Genomic DNA, 21388 nt, shown 5'->3' with positions numbered 1-21388 from the left:
AGTTTTGGATGAATGAAATTCTAGTACTTGTAGTTATTATATTTCCTCAAATCATTTACAGGACTCTGGTTCATTTATCTGTCATGGTGACATAATCCCTTATTTCTTTCCCTACCTGTCTCTCATGTTTACTTTAAAACATACCATTTAACTGTAGCCAAACATTGCAGATTGAAGGTGCCCGAGACATCCTCAGTGTTTCAAACAGCTGACTGCACCCTCTTTGCACACCTGCACCTGCTTTCTTCATTTAGCCCTCTAGTTTAAATATCAGCTATTTTTGCTGTACCTTCTGCCAGACTGTCAAAGTTCTACTACTTTCAACTTGTTTATGCAGCATGTTTGTCACCTTTACTCCTAATGTGATCATTAGATTAGGACATGTCAGTTTGCTAGCATTAAGTTTGTTAGAAATGTGTGCTGTTTATAATATTAGCTTTAAAGTATAATTTGAGTTTTTACTTTGTCTGTATGCATTCCCAGTTTCCCAGTTTAATAATATTGAACACAACACTGTTCCCAGCTGGGCCAACTTGTTTGCTGTCTACCTGGGACTGGACATCAATCTGGTGCCAGTGTAGTTTTGGCACACATGTTGGAGGTAGCTACTCTTCAGGGCACAGCTACACAGGCCTAGGGAACGGTTAGTGACCGCCTGGCAACCAGTGGTTGCTAGGGAAAAATGAGTTTTCCCTGAGGAATTGGTGAGTGGTTCTGGGAGAGTGGTTGCTGTTGCTAGGTGAAATCATTTGGAAAGAGGTAGTGCACTGAAAACCTTGCGATTGCGATTACACAGTTTGCATGGAAGACATCAACTTATCTGCAAATGTTCGGTAACTAACCACTGAGTCGTAGTGAAACTTGAAAAAGACTGATACAAAGTGCAACTGGAGACCATTTGCCTCCAAACTAAAAGTTCCACCTTTTGAAATGTGTTGATTTCAGTGGTAAGGCTAACTGGTTGATATACAATTTTCTCTTGAGAGGAGACGTTGCTGGGAATGGCTGACTGGTCTCTAGACCTGTGTGACTGAGACCTTACTAAAACAGGAAGAATATGCGATTCTTATGATAGATGAATAAACAGAAAGTATAAAAGATGGAGGCAGCTACGATGATGTCAAAAACCTGCTTTGGAGTGTGATTTTAAGGCTCAAACTTTGGCATTTTTGCTGCGATAAAAGAGGAAAATGGAAAAGAGGATGGAGTGCCAAAGCTAGCTAGCTAATAAAAAGTTAAAGTAGCACAGAAACAAACTCAAACCAAAGGATAGTGTTCTCACTGCCACTGGATGTTATTTATATGAAAAGCCCTTTCCAGTAACCTGGACTAACTCGTGAGATTTTCTTGATAGTCACTGTAATTGGTTGCAGTCATAGAAAACAATAGAAATCATTGTTTTATTGTGTACATGAATTGAAAATTCTGTTAACGAAATCTTAAAGTTATGTAAGCAGTGGATTGTAGTTCTTGAAAGATCTAAATCAGCCAAAATTGGAATTGGCAGGAGCAAAACAGGAAACCAGGATTGGCCAAGAAAATTAAAAATTACAATTAATGCATTTCTAGTTTTCCAAGTTATACATATAGGCGCCAAATAATTGCCGGCACGATCAGATGCAGTTCTCTTCGAATGACAGAAGCCAGGGCCAGAGTGAAGCCAGTTTTTTTTTTATCCTGGGACCATACTACATTTTCTTTTTTCGTGATGCAGGGAATTGGATGAACAAAAAAACTGCAGTTCACTTCTTACTATTTTTCCTGTTTTTCCTGTTTCTCATCAGCCTCTGCTGCAACACTTACATCTGTTTGTGCCTTAGATACCTTCCGCTGGGCTGCTGTTGTCTCTCTGCACTGTTTGTTTCCCATTCATGTCTTCAGTTCTCAGTATTAGACAGAGTTAGGGGTGGGCGATAGAAACGATATACGATAGAAACGATATAAATTTGGCCAACAATAGAGATTTTGACTATACTGGTCTATTGCGATAGCGCATGTTGATGATGTAATCAAGCTGCGCCTGTTTTGGTCGGAAGCATCCAACCATTATCATCTGCAAATTATGCCGGGCGACAGTCATAGCAAAGAGATGAAGCACTTTTGAAATATGGTGAAAAGCCAAAAACGGCGCTTCCTCCACTTCCGTAACATTGATTCATTAATGTTGAATTCTCTCGCAGCTGCTCTATTCCCATGTTGTTGCAGTATATTAATAACTAACCTCGTATTGTGGATGAATAATCTCAGTTGTTCTCCTGACTGACGTTTGGCCCGTGTATAGCATCCTGCTATGCGATTACATTTGTCCCTAATGACCAGAATCCCTCACGTTAACTTTTATCGAGTGGAAGAAAAGTTGGCGTTCATCCTCCAGCTTCACTGTGCTAATGTTATGCTAACATAGCTGTGTTGCTAGCAATCACGTAGCACAACATTATATACCAGGTAGTCCAACTTCAGTAACCCTGCAAATGCCACTGCTGTTTAGTTTCCTGTCTTCATTTATGTTGGAAGTGATAGCAGAGCTGTACGTTTTAATTAGTTTCAAAAATCTCTCAGTCAGAACATGGCATGTCATGTTTAGGTGGAAACTAGCGAGCTAACTTCCTGTTAACTTCTAACTCCGTTAAATTTAATAAATTCTGTTTTCATGGATGCATGGATGTTAAACTTAATTGTTACGCCTGCTAAAGCAGCAATGCTGATGATTTTATTAAAGATGAAAGAATTTAGACTGTTTTTAACTCTCAGTGTTCGTTTGATTTGGGACCTGAAGCGGACGGAGTTTTGGACCAAGATTACTCCGCGAAGTTCCTCACTACGGCAGCCGTAATGCTGTGACAGTCGATCAAAACATTTTTTAACAGATTTCTGCACGCCAAAATCGGTTCGAGGTCAGTAAGCACAACCAGAATTCATACATAAGGCACACTCTCGATTTTTGAGAAAATTAAAGGATTTTAAGTGTGCCTTATAGTGTGGAAAATACGTTATACAGAAGAAAAGAATATATCGCGATATATATCGTTACCGCATGTGCTTCAGATTATATCGCGATATGGATTTTAGGCCATATCGCACAGCCCTAGACAGAGTATACTCTGGACAATCTGCCAATGTGATGTAGGAACAACACAGATTCACGCTCACATTCACACCTATGGGCAATTTAGAATCACCCTTTAACCAAACCCCACTAACTGCATGTGTTTGGACTGTGGGGGGAAGCCGGAGTACCTGGAGAGAACCCAGGCAGGTAGGGCTGTGCGATATGATGAAATATATTGGATGAGGAAATGAAAACATTTATCGTTTCATATTATACACTATCGTTTGTTTTGTGGTGTTGCAAAATACACTGTTTACGGCAATAATTTTTCATCGTTTGGATGGGTCACTATGTGGATGCAGGGACAGAGAATACCAGCATGGCCAGTGAAGATGAGGCAGAACCAGGTAGCTCCAAACAGAAGGACCAGTCAAAACAAATCAAGGACCTTATTCCTAAACGAGGGGCTACCTCTGTAGCATGGACATGGTTTGATTATGAAAAGTCTGACATGGACCAGAAAGCTGTACTATGCAAATTTTGCTGCAAACTGATCCCCACCACAGACTCAAACATGACAAACCTCTTCTACCACCTATGCAAGAATCCTGTAGAAGAGTATGGATAGAGTTTATGGATGAGAAGCAAAAAAGAGCCGTCAGGTGCTCAAAATAAACCTTAGACTCAAACGTTAGAACAAGCTTTTACCAGCAGCACGCCGTGTAATAAATACTCACAAAGAAAATGGCGGCCTTTACAGGTTATATCTAAAAATATATAAACATTGGTCAAAACACTCGACTCCAGGTACACGACGTCCCGCTGAAAACACTTCACACAAGTTGAGTTGCCTGAGATTCACAGAATTGACAGAAAAAGCACAATTTTGTGATATATATCGTTATCGGGATGAGAAATGTCTTATATTGGGATATGAGATTTTGGTCATATTGCACAGCCCTACATGCAGGTGGTGGAGTCAAATACAGGACCTTCGTGCTGCGAGGGAACAGCACTAACTACTCCATCTTTTTATCCTCAGATTCTATAATATACAGATCATTTTGTACAAAACAAGGGGTACACTTTTTTTTTATAGTAGTGCTAAATTTACTAAAGTTGTGGACTATTTAGGGAGAAGGGAGTTGCGTCAGGTAGTGACGTCCATGTCATTGTCTGCAGTGTTACAGCTGCAGAGGCGTTAACAGTGTTTGCGTAACCTATTTCATTCCAGTCTGTAGGTTAAGCAGAGTCAAACTGATGTGGGATTGATGCGTGAAAGTGCTATAAAATGTTGTCTCCTTCTCTTTTTCCCTGCAGCTCAGCCTATTACATCCAAGCTTGATGACAGTTGGTGGGCATATAAGGATGTTGTCCAGGGGAGCTTTGTTCCAGGTAAATGATCTCCATCAAAGTCAAATACAATGGTTCAACACCAGATCAAATGTGTAAAGATGTTAGTCACTGACACAAGGGTTTCATTTTTTGGATCATAGTTTGTTAAATAAAATTCAAAATCTTTGAATTTAACAAATGAAGCTGATTATTAAGTTGCATATTTGTGTACCACACATGCATGTGTGTTGTTAACACTGCATTTTAGATAGAGATGGCACGATACCACTTTTTTATGTCCGATACCGATACCGATATCATAAATTTGGATATCTGCCGATACCGATATGAATCCGATATAGTGTTTTTTAATCAACAAAACTGTTTTTTAAATATCTTGCTGCATTTTGTATAAGTTCATACTCAAGTTTAAAACAACAACTACACTAAAGCTATTCTGTTATACCTGTATGCAAAAAAAAATATTTCATAGTTCAGCAATACTGATCAATCTAATAAACTTAAACCTACACCATCCTCCCTATTCTGGTATTTTAAAGAGTACTTAGCATAAATATTAAGCAACCTAACTAATAGGGTTCCAACTCCCAGCAACAACAAAAATAAATAAATAAAAAATAGGGAACCACCCCTCACGCTCCACCTCATGATGCTTAATCGACGTAATCAACCTTAATTTGATGCAGTGTGGAAAAAAAAATGCACAGAAATCAATTATTTTTCAAGAAATATTAAATAGATTCAACATCTTTCTTCAACAAAATTGCAGACTGCACAGATGGTACCTTCCCAAAGGAAAAAGTACTATAGCTTACTAGGGTATATATATTAGACTTAATAGTCACTATATACAGTAATTGACTTCTATTCATTTTACATCAAATTAAAACTTTGGGTGTCAGATAATTATTTATTAAAAGCTAGAGAATAAGAAAGAAAAGTATGTCTTTGTGCCCCCTTTTCTCTGTTAATGCCCTATCGGCCCCCCTGGCTAAACTTTGCTAGATCCGCCCCTGCACAGTTACCAGCGTCAGCTACGTAGAAAAAGATCCTCGAGTAGAAAGTAATATTAAATAAATTCTAACAACAGCTTATCAAGCTTAAACGTGCTGCTGTTGTTCAGCCGCTGGTTTCCTCTTTCTGGTGCAAAGTGGGCCAAAAGCAAACTAGAGACACGGACTCGCGACAGAAAAGCCGATCAGCTGATCGTTAAGCAGTTTCATGATTGAAGTAGCAGCAAGAGAGAGAGAGAGGCAGTCGCTCCATATATTAGTTGTTAAGCTTAACGCAGGAATGCTTTACAAACATTCAGAGATGGACTTACACACTTGCTTTACTTCTCTCGGGGATAACTTTGTCGGAGATGAAATGCCGGGTTGCTAGCGAAGCTCCAAATGCTATCCAGACCACCACAGGTCCTGCATGCCACAGCCGCTCTATCACGTGATGCCTACTGCTCCGACGTGCTAACGTTCTGAGGTGAGTTACGGCGTGTTGCAAGTTTTGTGAGGTGCTTTCGTGATATTTAATGGATCGGATTACATTTTTTATTTTTCTCCGATATCCGATCCAGTAATTTAGGTCAGTATCGGACCGATACCGATACGTAATATCGGATCGGTCCATCTCTAATTTTAGACCCAATCAAAATTTGGCTTCATTAAAGTCTTTAGAACTTAGCAACAGTGATGTACCCATAGGCGTTTCCCTGGTTACAGGTGGTTTCCAGACAGTTGCCGACTGGTCTCTAGACCGGTGTGACTGGGCCTAACCAAGCATGAAAGACTGGAGTGGTGGTGGTTTGCATAGTGGGTTGGAGTGTGGAGTAATCATAGGCAAGCTAAAGCAGGTCAAAAAGTTGGCCATATATGAAATTTATCAATTGGATATGGAGAAAGGTGTCAGCTGATCCACCAGGATTGATGCTAAGCTTGACTTTGGGGGCTACTAAAGTAATGCTACATTTAATTAGACACCTAACTATATTTTTTATAAAATTACAAACACATTTTATGTTTCCTCCTTTTAAAAGAACAAGCTTTTTTGGCTGTGGGGTGGTGTTAGACATCCACTCCAGTTATACAAGGTAATGTTACTCAGCAGCATTTGTTAAAATATTAAATGCATATGTACATTTATTCTGATGTGGTTCTGCTCAGTGTGTGCTGAACGGGGAGCTCATTTGTACAAGCCTCGGGACAATCACAACTTATGGTTCCCACATGCTACAACAGCATTGTGATGTAGTGTTTAACAAGGTCACATCACAGGAAGGTCTTTGGCTGAATCTGCTGTTTGCCTGAGGAGTCTGTAGAGCTGTTGAGGAGGAAGTGTGCCCTTTATCTTTTCAAAGAAACTTGGATGAAAAGGGCTGTCTTTTTCTAAATGTCTTTTTGGTGATCTTAAAAGATGGCCTTTTACTTTTCAATTTTTGAGCCATATCTTCACATTGTTTTGAGGAAAGTTGTGTTTTCAACATCTTTTTCCAAGTTTACCCTCGGTAGGAAGGAGCGCCTTTTTTTGTAAGTTACATTTTTACTATTTTTTTTGTTAACATAAGCAATAACTTGCTTTTTCTTTAAAAAACAGCTGAAAGGCTAATTCAGCAGCAACAAGTGGCTTTCGTTTCACTTCCTGCAGTCCTTTTGCTTCGTGTCTTTCTGTCTGAATAGCACGTGCTGAGTTCACTCAATTTATTAAGTTTTGACTCCGACAAACAAGCACACACTAAAATCTACAGTTACTTTTATTTTTATGCATTCATGACGGAAGCCTGCTGTGTCTTTAATATGTATAATGAGTTAATGAATGCCTTTACTGTCGCTGCAAAGAGTCAAAGAAAAGGGGCTGCCTGTGTTTGACTGCACAATAGTCAAAGAAGGAAATCATAAACAAACAGAATAGTCATTAACAATAATGACAAAAAAGGTCTTGAAGAAATTTAATATGTACTGGTTGTTGTTCTGCATAATAATGAAGAGTCGCGTGTTGATTTGAGGTCCTTTTTAAAAGATTCAAGCAGCCCCATGTGGTGGTTTTTCTTTGATTCTGGTACAAATGTTCTTAATGCAAGTAAGTGATTTTTTTTTCTGTAACGTGAGAAAAGGGAAAGCACACCTATATGTACGATCCAATGCTTTACTAACATGACCCCGAAATAAGGGGTTTGAAGCTTATTGTCCTTGTAGTCATACATTCCCTTTTTTCTTCTTCACTCTGGTGTCGATGCTGTCTGTAGCTACTGGAGAGATTTCATCACTCAACGTGATGCAGGGTTTTGCAGTATCTTTCAACATCAACATTCTTTTCATGTTGACATCAGGGCCAGCGATCACAGACTGTATTAGTAAATGACTTTGGAGATGATGTAGATGAGGGGCACATTCATTCACCTTTATACTTCTGCCTGTCACATGCAATTAATTAACTCGAGCCAAGGTAATGGAGTTGCCGAGGCACTGCAGCTGATCTTCCTCGCTGTGCCTCTGCACGTGTAGAAGGAGCTGGGATAATTTTATAATTACTTTGAAATCAGCTGAGTTTAATTTGGAGTTGTACTTTCATGCTCGTGCAAGAGTCGTGCTTTTAGATGCTGCGCCTCCTGTTTTAGAATGAGACTGAAATAATTCCAAATGAAGAAGTGTGATTGTGTGTGTGTGCATGTGTGAATTGCCTTCTGGGAAATTTGAGACTGTCAGTAGGCTCATCACATCAGCGAGCGTAGCCCGACTTTGACTACTGCTTTTTCACCCTCGATCTACTTTCACATGGCACCTTTCTTCTTGCTTTGTGTGAGTGCTGTGCCAGCACAGGAGAAATGCCTGCTTCAAGCTGTTTTTGGAGAGTAAAGTGGGAATGTAGTCAGCAGAAAAAAAGAAAGAAAATGGAATGGTATTCAAAACTCAGTTCACTGTCATCTTGTGCGTATTTGCTGTGATCACCTTTGCACCCTCATGAGATACACAGGCTGAGATAAGAGAGGGACACAGCTGTGGGTGTTTTTCAAAAGGAAAATGGACTGAGATGAGTGTCTGCAACCTCTAAAGAGAAACACAAATTCATATAGCCTCTAGAGCGAGATTACTGTGAGATGCTCCACCAGATTTTGTAGGGAGCACAAATGAGCCAACTACTGGGCTACTTTGTCGTAAACACTGAGATTTTCAGAATAACAGATAAGAGGAGGCAGAGAGGAAGGAGTCTGGCATTGCTACTGTGGTTAGCTCATGAGCTATTTCTTTGGCACCGTAAAATACAAAACTAAATATAACACGAGATACAGTATGCACCGCAGAAACCATGCAACACCGGAGAGCCTTTGGCAGACGTATATGGCAACAAGTATCTCTGGTCCTCCACTTCACTTCACAGGTTCAACCAACAGCACCTATACTGAGAAAATAATCTCATATCCACCAGGAACGCCAGCAAGATGTCACATAATTTAAACGGTACTTATTTTTTGCATCCATACTTGGCTCACCAAGCTAGAAATGACTGTCAAAATGAACAGTTAATGAATCATCAGATGTGACTTATTCGAAGCTGGAGATTGGTTAACTGGCGCAGCCCGCTAGATCTCCAAGTTAAAGCAAAAAGCAAATGTTCACATGGCCCTGAGTAAACTGATTACCCTATATCGATTTTTGAAGTAAAAAGAAGCAAGAGCCTGTTCTCGTTCCCAGGATGTATATTATTGCACTGGTGGTACAAGGTGTCCTTTTCAGACCTGGTTATGGTAAAAGTGAGGCACATCTGCTAACCAAGCACCCAAAAGTAGTTTTTAGTGTGAAAAAACTACAGAGAAAAAAAATAATGATAAACTGTAACAAATTATCTTCTTTTTCTTTCTTCTAACAATATTAAGCAGTATTCTGATTGGATATTTCTTTGGTGGTTTAGCCTAGTTAAAAATATTTTTGAAGCGTTCTAGTTTTTGGTTTGATTTGAAATATGCTACTTGTGCCACTGTTTCTGGTAGTTCAGTTCCAATCAATCTTAACATTAAAGCACTTTTGCAGTAGAAAAATACTGACTACCAGTTACAATGCAATGTTCTGCTGGCAAACCTTGGGTCCTGGCATTCACGTGTAAGTTACTTTGACACCTACCACCCACATAAATACAGTTACAAGCCAAGCACACACAAACACACCCATGGCAACAGCAGCCTCTCCCAGCAAGACGATATGTACCAAAATGCCGCAAAAACTGTTAAAGCGCGACTCAAGAAACATGAAAGAGAGCCCGAGGTGCGTGACCCAGCACAGGCTGACTGAGCCTTCTTTAGAAGTGGCATAACAAGGATGATCCACCCCACAACCCACAGGATCCAAAGAACCTGCTGCAATGGCACGACAAAACAGTCCTCAGAGTTCCTGCCTCCAAGGGGTCAAAGGTGATCTGGCCTCACACAGGGAGCCAATATCACAGTTGATATTGCTGTAATGCTTGAGTGGTTTATATGGCCAGTTGTGTAAAGCTGTTGTATTTTCACTTATACTGATTCCAACCGAGAAAAACTAATTATGTTTGAAGGATTTTCAGCTGCAGCCGTTCCTTTCTTTTATACCAGTCATTACAAAGACGGCTTTAAGCTGCTCGCAGTGTCTTTGCATTGCAATTATGCTTTCAATTCAAAGGACGTCAAGTTAGAACAACTAATTTTTCTAGGTTTCAAAGTGATCTAACAATGAGATTTCACTTTAATATAATGATAAGGTATGTTTTACAATGTGCTTCTGAATCAACCTAAAAATATGAACTCATTTAACAGTCAATTTGATATTTGCATTAGTTATTCGGTGAGCATTAGGCTTCAACTTTCTCTCATGCTTTCTCTCCCCATCTCTCTTTCCTTGCATCAGACTCTAAGGGGCGCCAGGTTCATCCTTTCGTTGTACATTTCTTATATATATTTGATCACATCTGTGTTTGGTTGTCTCCCTGTCTCCTTTCATCTTCTCCCTCCCCTTGGCTTTATTCTCTCTCATCTCCTCTGCCCTTTCAGCTTCTCTCCTCCTCCTTCATTCCTTGGTTTCCCCTATGCTTATGGCTGGTCCACTCGTCTGCTTTTCGTTTGCCTCTGCTCTTATTTTCCTGTCTCCTTTTCTCCAGCATATCCAGATTCTGGCCCAGTCACCCACCCTTTTCTCTCCATCTCTTTCTTTGTTATCCTGCTCATTTCTCTCCTTTTGCTTGTTCCCTGCAGCTCAGTCTTCATTCTAGCCTGAGTGGCCAAGAGATGTTGCTGTCATTCACTTGAATTTGCTCACATCTTGAGGGCCATTCAGAGCCAGAGGAAACCTGGACTGTGCGCAGTGGTTGACGATGGCTGATAAGGCCATTTCCTCAGTGAACATTTAAGTGGACATGTGGAAAATAGACAGAGGTTATATTTTGTAGGTCACACTAACCTAAAATGTCATGGTAACAGAAAACACCATGTTGGTCTTGGTGTATTTCATCTTTAATGTGGAAGACTAGCAATAAGCTAAAAGCAAACAGACTCAAGCAGCCTGTCTGAGCGTGAACAAAAACTGAAATCACAAGTTTTAAGATTATTCTTCTAAAGAGTAACAGAGCAGACTTTCACCTATGACAGCAATGCAGAAAACAGAGATGACCCAAAATGTGCTGTAAATTAATGATCCAACTGATACTGTAATTTGTGTGGTAGCAGTGAAGACGCACTGTAGCTAAAGTCATTAGCAAGTATCAAATTAAAGATTTTACATTAAACGTGTTAACAAAAAAATGACACATTTTGCACACTCAACAAAATTCATAGCATAACCTTTTGTTTTGTCAAATACTCCTGTACTCCAGCTAATTGCTAACTCTGTGCAGGGGTGCCTTAAAATATAGTGAAGATGGTGTACACATTTACCTTTTACTGCTTAGGGGCACATATGGACCTTTATGGCCCTCAGATAATTACCCATAGGACATACACATGTAAATTGTATCTCCATTCCAAACGCTGACCAATTAGTTTTTATTACATATACTGCACCTGAAAGCAGGTGGGGGAAAAGAGCAAGACAAAGTGCAAGACGCAGATTTTCCCAGCGGGTAACGCTGCTACTTAATGCCACCTCCAGCTTTTTAATACAGACTTTGTAGGTCTATAAATACCAGTTGACTGATGTTTGTATCCTGCGTGGAACAAAATGTCAGAGTCCTGATTTCTACTGTTAGCTTTATTTTCTGACTTTATTCTTCTTATTTTATATAAGTAATTTTAATTTTTGTTTGGGGATGAAAATGACTTGATTGGATTTTGGTTTAGGTTAATGTGGACCTTTTAATGTTAACTTTGGCTTGTTTTGACAGCAGCAGTCAAAACTATGGTTTATATAAAAAAAACTGAATAAAATATTAGTTTAGTCAGGGAGTGTCATTATGAGAATCTTGAATTTTGTGCAGTATATATGTCAGAATGATTTCAGATCTTTCTACAGTGCAGTAAAGTAGTAACAGTAATATGACTAAATGCTCATCCTGGGTAAATAAGGGGAACTCAGTGAACAGTGAATGGAAACTTGTGTTCAGCTACTTATGTTATAAAATGACTACTTGTAGCCATGGTGAGTCCCATTTATCTTCTACGGCTCTGGGGTCGTTCTTCCTAAAGTCTGAGTATGAGTTCGTCAGGGTTATCTGCGCTGTGGATCGGAGTCTGCAAACACAAGCATGTAATTGAAATGGGCCTTTATCAGTCCAAGGAGAGAAACCTGTTATAAGAACTATGAGATTTAAAGACTTTTTGAGTATGACTCATACTGCAGGCTAAGTCAGGAAATCTCTGCTTGTGTTACTTCAGTTAATTTTCTTAGCTATGTCGACTGATTCTGGGGCTAAAAGTTTGAGTCTGTTGATCTTTGGAAATATTTAAACATGTGTTTAACAGATTTTCATCACACCAAAGCAGATAGTCTTTGTTCATCTCTGATGAATCTCTGACCTTTGCTCTAGTCCCACTCTGAGGTTGACATTTTTATTTTCAAATTTCAGTATATTTCTGAACTTCAGTTGGATACCATAGGAAAAGTAGTTTATCACATTAATTTATCTCATTCTTTGAAAAGCTTCCAAAGACTAGAAGAGCTTTTTTCTTCTGCCCACTTAGGTTAATAACTTAGGACATTCCCATCATTCTCAGTTACAGTCTGCTACAAATAAGAGATCCAATGGAATAATTAACAGTGTTGTACTTAAAACCTTTGAACATGTAAGCACAGCGAATCGAGATACAAAAGTACCTTATTGTTCCTTTAGTGGCACAGCATTATAAGATTATCACTGCGGTGTTACCATAGACTGTATATAAAAGATGGAACACTGCATCAACGTCAGCATTTAGTCTGCCACCTTTTATTGCAATTTAATGCAAATTAACAGACGATACCTGAAAATACTAAATTTTCACTCACACTAAGGCTCAACATTCTTAGTAGTATAGTATCACACAGCACACACCACATGTTATTCTCTTGTATGTCTTTTTGGAAGATTTAAACGCAGTCTCAAATTATTTAAATGTCCTGTTTATGTGAATACACTCTACAGTGGAAGGATAAATGAGGTAAACACTTGATTTGATGTATTTCTTTTGCAATAAGAAATAAAAATTACATTCAGCTCTGCCATTTTGAACCTTCTTCAAACAAACTCAAACTTCGTGACACCTGTACTAAATCCTTTCATTTTTTTTCAAATCTGAATTCTTCAAAAAGAATCTGCTGTGCTATAAATGTGTATTTATTTATTTTTTTGCCTGCAAACTGGTGAGACTGGTTTCTGTATTCCTTTTAAACTTCCAGTTCCTTGGCTCCGTGCAGCAAACTGAATAAACTGTCAAGCTGCCATTCTCCAACACACATATTTTCTGTTAGAAGTGGCAACGTGTGTGTTTCCTTTGTGAAGTACCTCATTTTTTGCTACATCCCTCTAAGAGGACATAGCAAACAATATCTGTTTTTGCTTTAGACATACAGAAAGTCAAGGAAGACCTTCAAATAATAATTGGTCTTTTCTTAAGCAAATGCCAGGTAAATTATTTGAGTCAGGAGAATAAGTTCCATGTCTCCCCTGCTAACTCTGCAGTCTGCATTTCATTCAGGAAGAGCCCATCCACGGCCATGTTTTGATTGGCTTTCTCTATGCTTGGAATAGAGATCAAGCAAATGCAAATGAAGTGTTGTGAGGTCTTGATGACACTTGAATTATGTTATGGCAACATGACAGGAAGCTAGCGAGACACCATGTTCGTGTGGTTTCTCTCACTTTGCCATTGTATGTGTTTCTGGGCCTGCCTTGATATGAGGAGCTGAAAGGACGGAGGGAAGAAAGACAGGGAAAAAAGTCTGAGGAGCGGGTGAAGAATAGAGGAAAGAAGAAAAGCAAAAGCTCAGGGGAGCTGCCCTTTCCTGCTGATGGATCTCAACAGTAGCTCTAACCGTGCGTGCGCATGTGTGTGTGAGACCACCTTAAAGTGAGGGGGCCGGGTGGTGAGGAAAGAAAGGAGAGCTGAGGGAATTGAGAGTCTACCTTTTAGCTCTCGGTAGCTGCAGCGAGGAGGTGATTAAAGGCAAATTTAACAACGGGAAAGAGAGGAAGAACAAATGAAAGGTATATTTTTACAATTTTGCACTTTGGGTCACATTTAAAGTTCCAGGAAAATTACAGCTTTCCATAAAGCCTGTGACATATTATAGAAACCTGTCTGACTACCTCTACCTTAAAATGGTGTCTCTTTTCTAAATAAATTCTTACAGCACTTTAAGCAAGGCATTCTGCAGTGAAATCCGAGTCGGAAGTCTAAATTGTAATAATTTTATTATCAACACGGCTGTCTGCAGGCACTATGTGAGGCTATTAAAACACTCTGCTTCCTATTTATGGACAGAATTTCAAGGTCTAGTGTAAGTTAGGAAAGAAACATGATGGGGATGCAGTGATGTCCTTTTGGCATCATCGCACAAGGTTCTTCAGTGCTGACTTGACAGTCATACAGCTGGAATGCTCAACATCACCAAAGTGCTTCTCTACTTGAAAGAGGCAGGCGTGTTTCCTTCAGATGAAGGTGGGGAGGTGAAGGACTTAAAGCTTCTTGGAATTTTGTTCACAAAACGGGGAGCATATGGCATATTATGGTAACAACTACAAGAACAGAGTCATGAACATGAGCAAATTATCAAATTAGATAGCTAGATTGACCAAGCTTATTCTTTAAAATCCACTATAAGAGCCCAGAGTAAAACTGCTTCTCCTCCACAATGAGGAAGCCTACAAGGTACTTGATGTGAATTCCCTTGTCTATCCACCTGGGTGAAGGCCCCAGAACCAGCCCAAGACTGGAGGAATTATATTTCTCTGCTGGCTCAGGAACTGCTGGGAATCCCCAGGTGGAGCTGGAAGTTATAGCAGCTCCAGTTGGTACCTGTTACAACTGCGACTTCAAATAGACTAGAACAGGGGTGTCAAACTCAAATACACAGTAGGCCAAAATTCAAAACTGGAACAAAGTCGCGGGCTAACGTTAATATTTATTGAAATGAACATGAGCAATATATAAGAATGAATCTTTTCTTATGGACTAAAACACGTTTTGCTGAAAAACTGAATATGGAACAAGCAAAGCTTAATAATAAACAATATATATATTAGCTGTATAATACCAGTAGGCCAGCTCTGATAGTAATTTGGTGTGGCTTCGTGGGCCAAATGTAATTAGGCTGCGGGCCAAATTTGGCGCGCGGGCCAGAGTTTGACACCTATGGACTAGAAGGTTTGGGTAACGGCTGTGGAACTTCACACTAAATCCCCCCAAATGCAGAGCTTGCTAGAGAGCATGTATGATTTCTATAATTGGAGCTTGCAACGCAGGGTTTTCTGGTTGTGTGGCCCGAGCCTAAAGAACCTTGAGATGAGTATTGTGCTATGATGAACTGGCGCTATACAGATACGCCGGTAAACCCTGGACAGGTCACCAGTCCATCGCAAGGAGATCACGCTAACACATACAGTATCCACTCCGAGGTATTAGTCACTTTAAGTTGGCCTACACAAACACATCTTTGATATATTATTTTGCACAAGTTCACCACAGGCAGGGTTTGCATGCAAGTAGCAGAGTTTTAGCTGCTGGTAGGTGAAATCTGGCAACACGAGATCATCAACTTATGCTGCCAGTTAGCAACACCTTGACTAATGAATCAACAGTATTCGGTTCCACAGAACCGTAAGAGGAGTAATGCGTGAGGTGCCTTAATAAATGAGTTCTGTGTAGAAATGGCTGTATGGAGTCAGAATTTGTCAACCACCAAATGCACTCCATTTATCACAGCAGAGGGAAAAAATCCCTTCTATTGCATCTTCATAGCAACAGTCTATCTGTTAATGCTTTTCAAAGCAAAGCCATCAAAAAAATAATTGCCATTCAAATTCTTTGTTCTCTCAGTGTTTATTGCCAACAGAGCAGGTTACGGGTTTAAGAGTCCCCACTGCATTTTCTCAAGGAGTTTTTCAAATGGAGCCACGGAAAAATGTTCACTGGGATACATCAGCAATATGCATATCACACGTCTATGAACGCATCTTTGTAGCTGCAGCTTCATAAGGAATAGGAACCCGAGTGCTCCTTTGTCACTAAGACTCGCCACAACATTTCTTCTTCTAATTCTAATTAGGGTGTTATTTACTCAAATAAAGTGTACAATGTTGGAGTGACTTAAAGGTCACTAAAACATGAACAAAACAAAACAGACGGTGTCACCTCCACTGAGGTGTTTGTGCAACTTATATATATGTCACACCTCTTGTGTTATTTTAGTATTGTAAAGATGGAGGCGTGTGCCTGTACACGATGTAATGATGTTCACTGTGTCTGTGTTTGTAAGTGTGTATGCTGGTTATATACTGTAACATCACAGTTCCAGGTTGTTATTTGGGTGTGCTGCAGAGTAAGTAGGACACCACACTAGTGATCAGAGGAGCCCCTGCCACTTTTTATTTCTTTCTTTCTCTCTTTCTCTTTCGTTTTTCTTTCTTTCACCCTCATGCACAAACATTGCTTTTACTCATATATTTTTCTGTCGATGTCATTGTCATGCAGTTTTCCTACTTCTGCTTCCTACTTGCTTACTCTTTCTTTATAAAATCTGTCTCTCACACACAGTGCAGAGACTCAGAGTCACAAGAGACAAGGGGGAGAGGGAAAAATGAAGCGAAGTAGCGAGATCAGGGGAAGAGGAGGAGGTGGAGGAGGAAACTACATTTCTCTCACGCAGTAGAGGAGATATGAGCAATTTTAGATGGAACTAAAGGACAGGTTGTGTGTGTGTGTGTGTGTGTGTGTGTGTGTGTGTGTGTGTGTGTGTGTGTGTGTGTGTGTGTGTGTGTGTGTGTGTGTGAGCAAGCGAGAGAGAGGGAAAGAGAGAGGTGTGAGAGAGAGCGGGAAAAGACATAAAAGACTGAGTATGGGAATGAAGTTATGCTACTCAATCTCAATAATCTCCTGATATCATTACATATCCACATTCTCCATGCCTGATGGCTGCCCGCTACATTTCTTGCAATTACTCACCGCAGTAACAACATTAGAGCTAATGCAGGGGGTGATTATGGCACCTCTGCTATTTGTTCTTATTTAGCTGGGCTGCCGCAGGCCGCTGTAATGGACGGGCATGTGCTCTCTGAGACGACCTGTTTGCCGTAGTTAAAGATTTCACTGGATTCATCATCTAATATAATATAGTGTAATCCAGCAGAGCTGAGATGAGATGAGGTAGCTTGCCAGGTACAAAGTGTGTCATTAGGGTGCATTTTCTGAACCATTTTCCATCATAGCTGCAGCTGTAATCTTATGGTGAATGTGCAGGTTGGTATGGGGCTTGAACCTGTGACCTTGCAACAAATTAAAGATAATATGCTCAAATTGTTTTGTACTACTTAAAATTAGGTTAAACCAGAAAATCTGATGCATAAGTTTAAAGTTTAATTCCAGTCGTTAGTTGCGGGATCCATGAAGCAGTTGTGGAATTAGTTTCTTTATTTGCTTTAAGATACAAAACTGTCTGAACACTTAAACATAATATAGACTTTTTAACCATAGAGTTAAGTGGCACAGACACCAAAAGCACATGTCAGTCCAGATAGTAACATTAGCATTGTCACTGCAAAGGTACCGTAACATGAAACATCGTATTATCTGCTAAGAATCAATAATTTATTTCAGTTCAGTTCAATTGAATTTGAGTTTTTTTCTGTTTAGTGCCAAATCACACCTACAGTCACCTTAAGGCACTTAATATTATATAAAAGACCCTACAATAATACGGAGAAAATCCCAACAATCAATTGATCCTCCTTCAGCAAACATTTGGCAACAGTGGGAAGGAAAAACTCCCTTTTAACAGGAAGAAACCTCTGACAGAACCAGGCTCAGTGAGGGGCAGCTATCTGCCACAACATAATGGGAGTGATGGGAGCAGGACAGGAGGAGAACCACTCAGTGAACAAGAAACAGTCAGTGCATCAGCCCCCAGAAGCCCCCAGAAGCCTAGGCCTGTTTCAGGGTAGCTGAGGGAAGATACAGGATCACCTGATCCAGTCTATCTGCTTTGTTGAAAAGGAAAGTTTAGCCTAATCAGTCTATAACTACGTACTCGTAGTTCATACTCTGAATCTCTCCCTCCTGCAATACTGTAAGAAAAAATTACAGTGAAAGGCTGACTAAGTCTCGTGGAGACGGTGTTGCTGAATGAATGCAGTCAGCTCTAATCACATCTGACTGCACATCTTATACCTGATCACTACTGCTCCTGTTTTCATTCTAATGGGCTTTGTTGTTTGGTTTTTAATCCTGATGTATCTTCACATCATTAAATATTCCATTAATTATTTGCTGTGTGCATATTGTGTGTATTGTAACTATTTCTGATTGAGCTGCTGACTGTGGTGGGCCAGGGCATTCTTGTAAATGACATTTTAAATCTAAAACAAAAAAAGCTAAAATATGCTAAATATAGTATAAAAAATGTGTCACTTCATGCCTAACCCTAGAGGTTTTATAAAAAAGTAAGTTGTCTGTAGAAATAATGATTTAGTAGCTGAAAACCACCACTGGGTTTATCTATTTAGTTGGTCTTCGTACATCTCCATGTCTCCAACTGAAATCTATTTCTAAGCTATCTCATGTAACTGGGATGGTTAAAACACAGATCATATTGGATGATGTTAAGCTTCACACTGAATGCATAAAAATTCAGCAGTTCAACTCTAGATAGAAAAATAACCTAAACCCACTAAATACATTGTCTTTTGTTCTTATACTGTTTTGTGAAAATTTACTATTTGGATTAAAGCAATGCCTTAAAGCTTAACAATAAATAAATAAAAACTGTCACTTTTTCACAATAATGGAATACAGTCAAGCGGTTCAAGCCAGGTGTAACAATATTTGGTTTCTTCCATGCTGCTAGCATGGAAGAAACCAAGGCTACTGCTTCTAGCACTGCTAAAGTTAGCCAGACTCTGGAAACTAACCTGATATCAACAATTAAAACAAGATTCGATTAATTAGTAATGTAATTAAGTGTTTTTATAGCTATTAAAATTATTAAAAAATTAGTCACCAGAAACACAGAAGCCTGAATTTTAAAGAACTGGGTAAACAAATATGCCTGACTGTAAACTTTAGTTGCTGTTAAGCTGGCTGCCAGAGAGATAATAATAATAATAATAATAATAATACATTTTATTTGAGGGCGCCTTTCAGAAACCCAAGGTCACCTTACAAAAAACACAATTAATAAAAGGAGCAATAGTCATAAAATACATAAAATAAGTTAAAATTACAAAACAGAGCGTGACAACAGATAAAATCAGCATTAAAGCGAATAAACCAGTTTAAACAGAGGTGTTTTGAGCTGTGTCTTAAATACGGAGAGGGAGTCAATATTTCTTAGTGCAGGAGGAAGAGAGTTCCAGGGCCGAGGAGCAGAGCGACTGAAAGCTCTGTTCCCCATAGTGATAAGGTGTAAGGACGGAACAGTAAGATGAATAGCAGATGATGATCTGAGAGTGCGGGAAACAGTGGTGATATGGAGCAGGTCACACAAATATGAAGGAGCAGATTTATGGATACACTTGTATGCAAGAAGTAAGATTTTAAAATTTATCCTGGCTTCTATGGGCAACCAGTGAAGCTGCTGTAGAACTGGGGTAATATGAGCACTTAACGGAGTGCAAGTTATGACCCGAGCTGCAGAATTTTGAAGAAGTTGGAGTTTATGAAGGGACCTTTTAGGGAGACCAAATAGGAGGGAATTACAGTAATCAATACGGGATGTAATAAGACTATGGACAAGGATGGCAGCAGCATGGGGAGTAAGGAAGGGACGGAGTCGGTGAATATTACGTAAATGGAAGTAAGCAGACCGTGTTATGTAATTAATGTGAGACTGGAATGAAAGAGTATTATCAAGTATGACACCCAAACTCTTAACCTGAGGGGAGGGAAGGGTGGGAGAATTTTCAACGTTAATGGAAAAGCTGTGGGATTTGGTTAAGATAGATGGTGTACCAACAAGTAAAACTTCAGTTTTATTACTGTTAAGTTTGAGGAAATTGGAGGAGAACCAGGATCTAATCTCAATAAGACAGTCTGAGAGGGAGGTAGGTGGGAGGGATGAATTGGGTTTAGAAGAAAGGTAGAGCTGGGTGTCATCGGCATAACAGTGAAAATTTATGTTATATTTTCGGAATATATAACCAAGAGGAAGCATATAAATAATGAATAGAGATGGAGAAACTCCTTTTTTAATGTTTTTTTATATAACAACTTAGCTTGGCGTGGAGTAAGCATGGGTGAATGAGGCCTTGACTGGTCTGGTTTTCCATCATCCACTTGGTCATGAATTTCCTGTCCTGTCCGGCTCCCAGCCTGTTGTGGCAGATGGCTACCCCTCCCGGAGCCAGGTTTCTTCCTTTTAAAGGGGAGTTTTTCCTTGCCAACAAAATACTTGCCCATAGGGGGTTGTCTATTGTCTATTGAGGTTTCTTTGTAATATTGTAGGATCTTTGCCTTCATAACATTATGTGCCTTGAGATGACTGTTGTTGTGGGTTGGTGCTATATAAATAAAATTGAATTTAATTGAATTGGATTGAATTAATGGCCTGCTTTAATCCAGATGCTTCGAAAAGCTATAGATTTTAAACTTTAACAGGGTGTCAATATAAATGAAAAAAATAAAAGAACATATTACTGATTAGCAATAAAACCTTTATTATTAGAACTGTATTATTGGAACGGTAACATTTAGCAATCATACAACCCTGGGAAGGGTTAACTGATGGCACGCCCGGTGGGCCAATGGGCCGATGATTTTTTATTTTTTTTTATAACTGTATAAACAATGAAAGCTGGTGGATTGGCCAGATGCTGGCAGATGTGTACAAATAACTCAGTTGTTTGGTGGTGGCTATGGCGGAGCTGCCACAAGAGGCCAGGTGGATGAGCGAAAGGGGAGGCAGGAGGAGCAGAGACCCGAGGCGGCTGCCGGTCCGAGTATCAGGTGAACTGAACTTCAGGTAAGAAGTTATAACCTGCAGTCTATCTGGGTCAGATATAAACGAAGTTTAGGTGGAGTTTATTTTCGTTGTGCTGACTTTTTACAGTCAGTTACAATAACTCGGACTGCATTCTAGCTAGCATGACGGAGTTTATATACTGCTGGGTGGATGCTATGATGTTACTGATAGTGAACTTTATTTTGTTCATAAGGTTAATTATTATAGAGTTGCCAACAGTCCCCTAAAAAATGGAATCGTCCTGTATTCAGAGAAAATATTACGTGTTTCGAATTGAGCTGAAAAGAAACAAAGTTTGTCCCGTACTTCAGCTAGAATGAAAAAAGACACAAAGCTGGATTTATTCTGTGTCTTTACGCTGTCAGCTGCCTCTTCTTCTCTCATT

The 21388-nt window shown here is 39.6% G+C and overlaps 1 protein-coding gene across 1 annotated transcript in view; it reads left to right on the top strand.

The window, feature by feature from the left end:
- LOC101477058 (carbonic anhydrase-related protein 10) overlaps positions 1 to 21388 on the top strand; it is a 165229-nt gene that overhangs the window by 2902 nt on the left and 140939 nt on the right. Inside the window, exon 2 of the mRNA XM_004568602.2 lies at positions 4370 to 4444. Within this exon, the coding sequence (XP_004568659.1) occupies positions 4370 to 4444 (75 nt within the window). The remainder of the gene's footprint in view (positions 1 to 4369; positions 4445 to 21388) is intronic.

This window comes from Maylandia zebra, linkage group LG4 (assembly GCF_041146795.1).
Source record: "Maylandia zebra isolate NMK-2024a linkage group LG4, Mzebra_GT3a, whole genome shotgun sequence".
NCBI lineage: Eukaryota > Metazoa > Chordata > Actinopteri > Cichliformes > Cichlidae > Maylandia > Maylandia zebra.
This window is presented reverse-complemented; position numbering and strand designations above follow the sequence as displayed.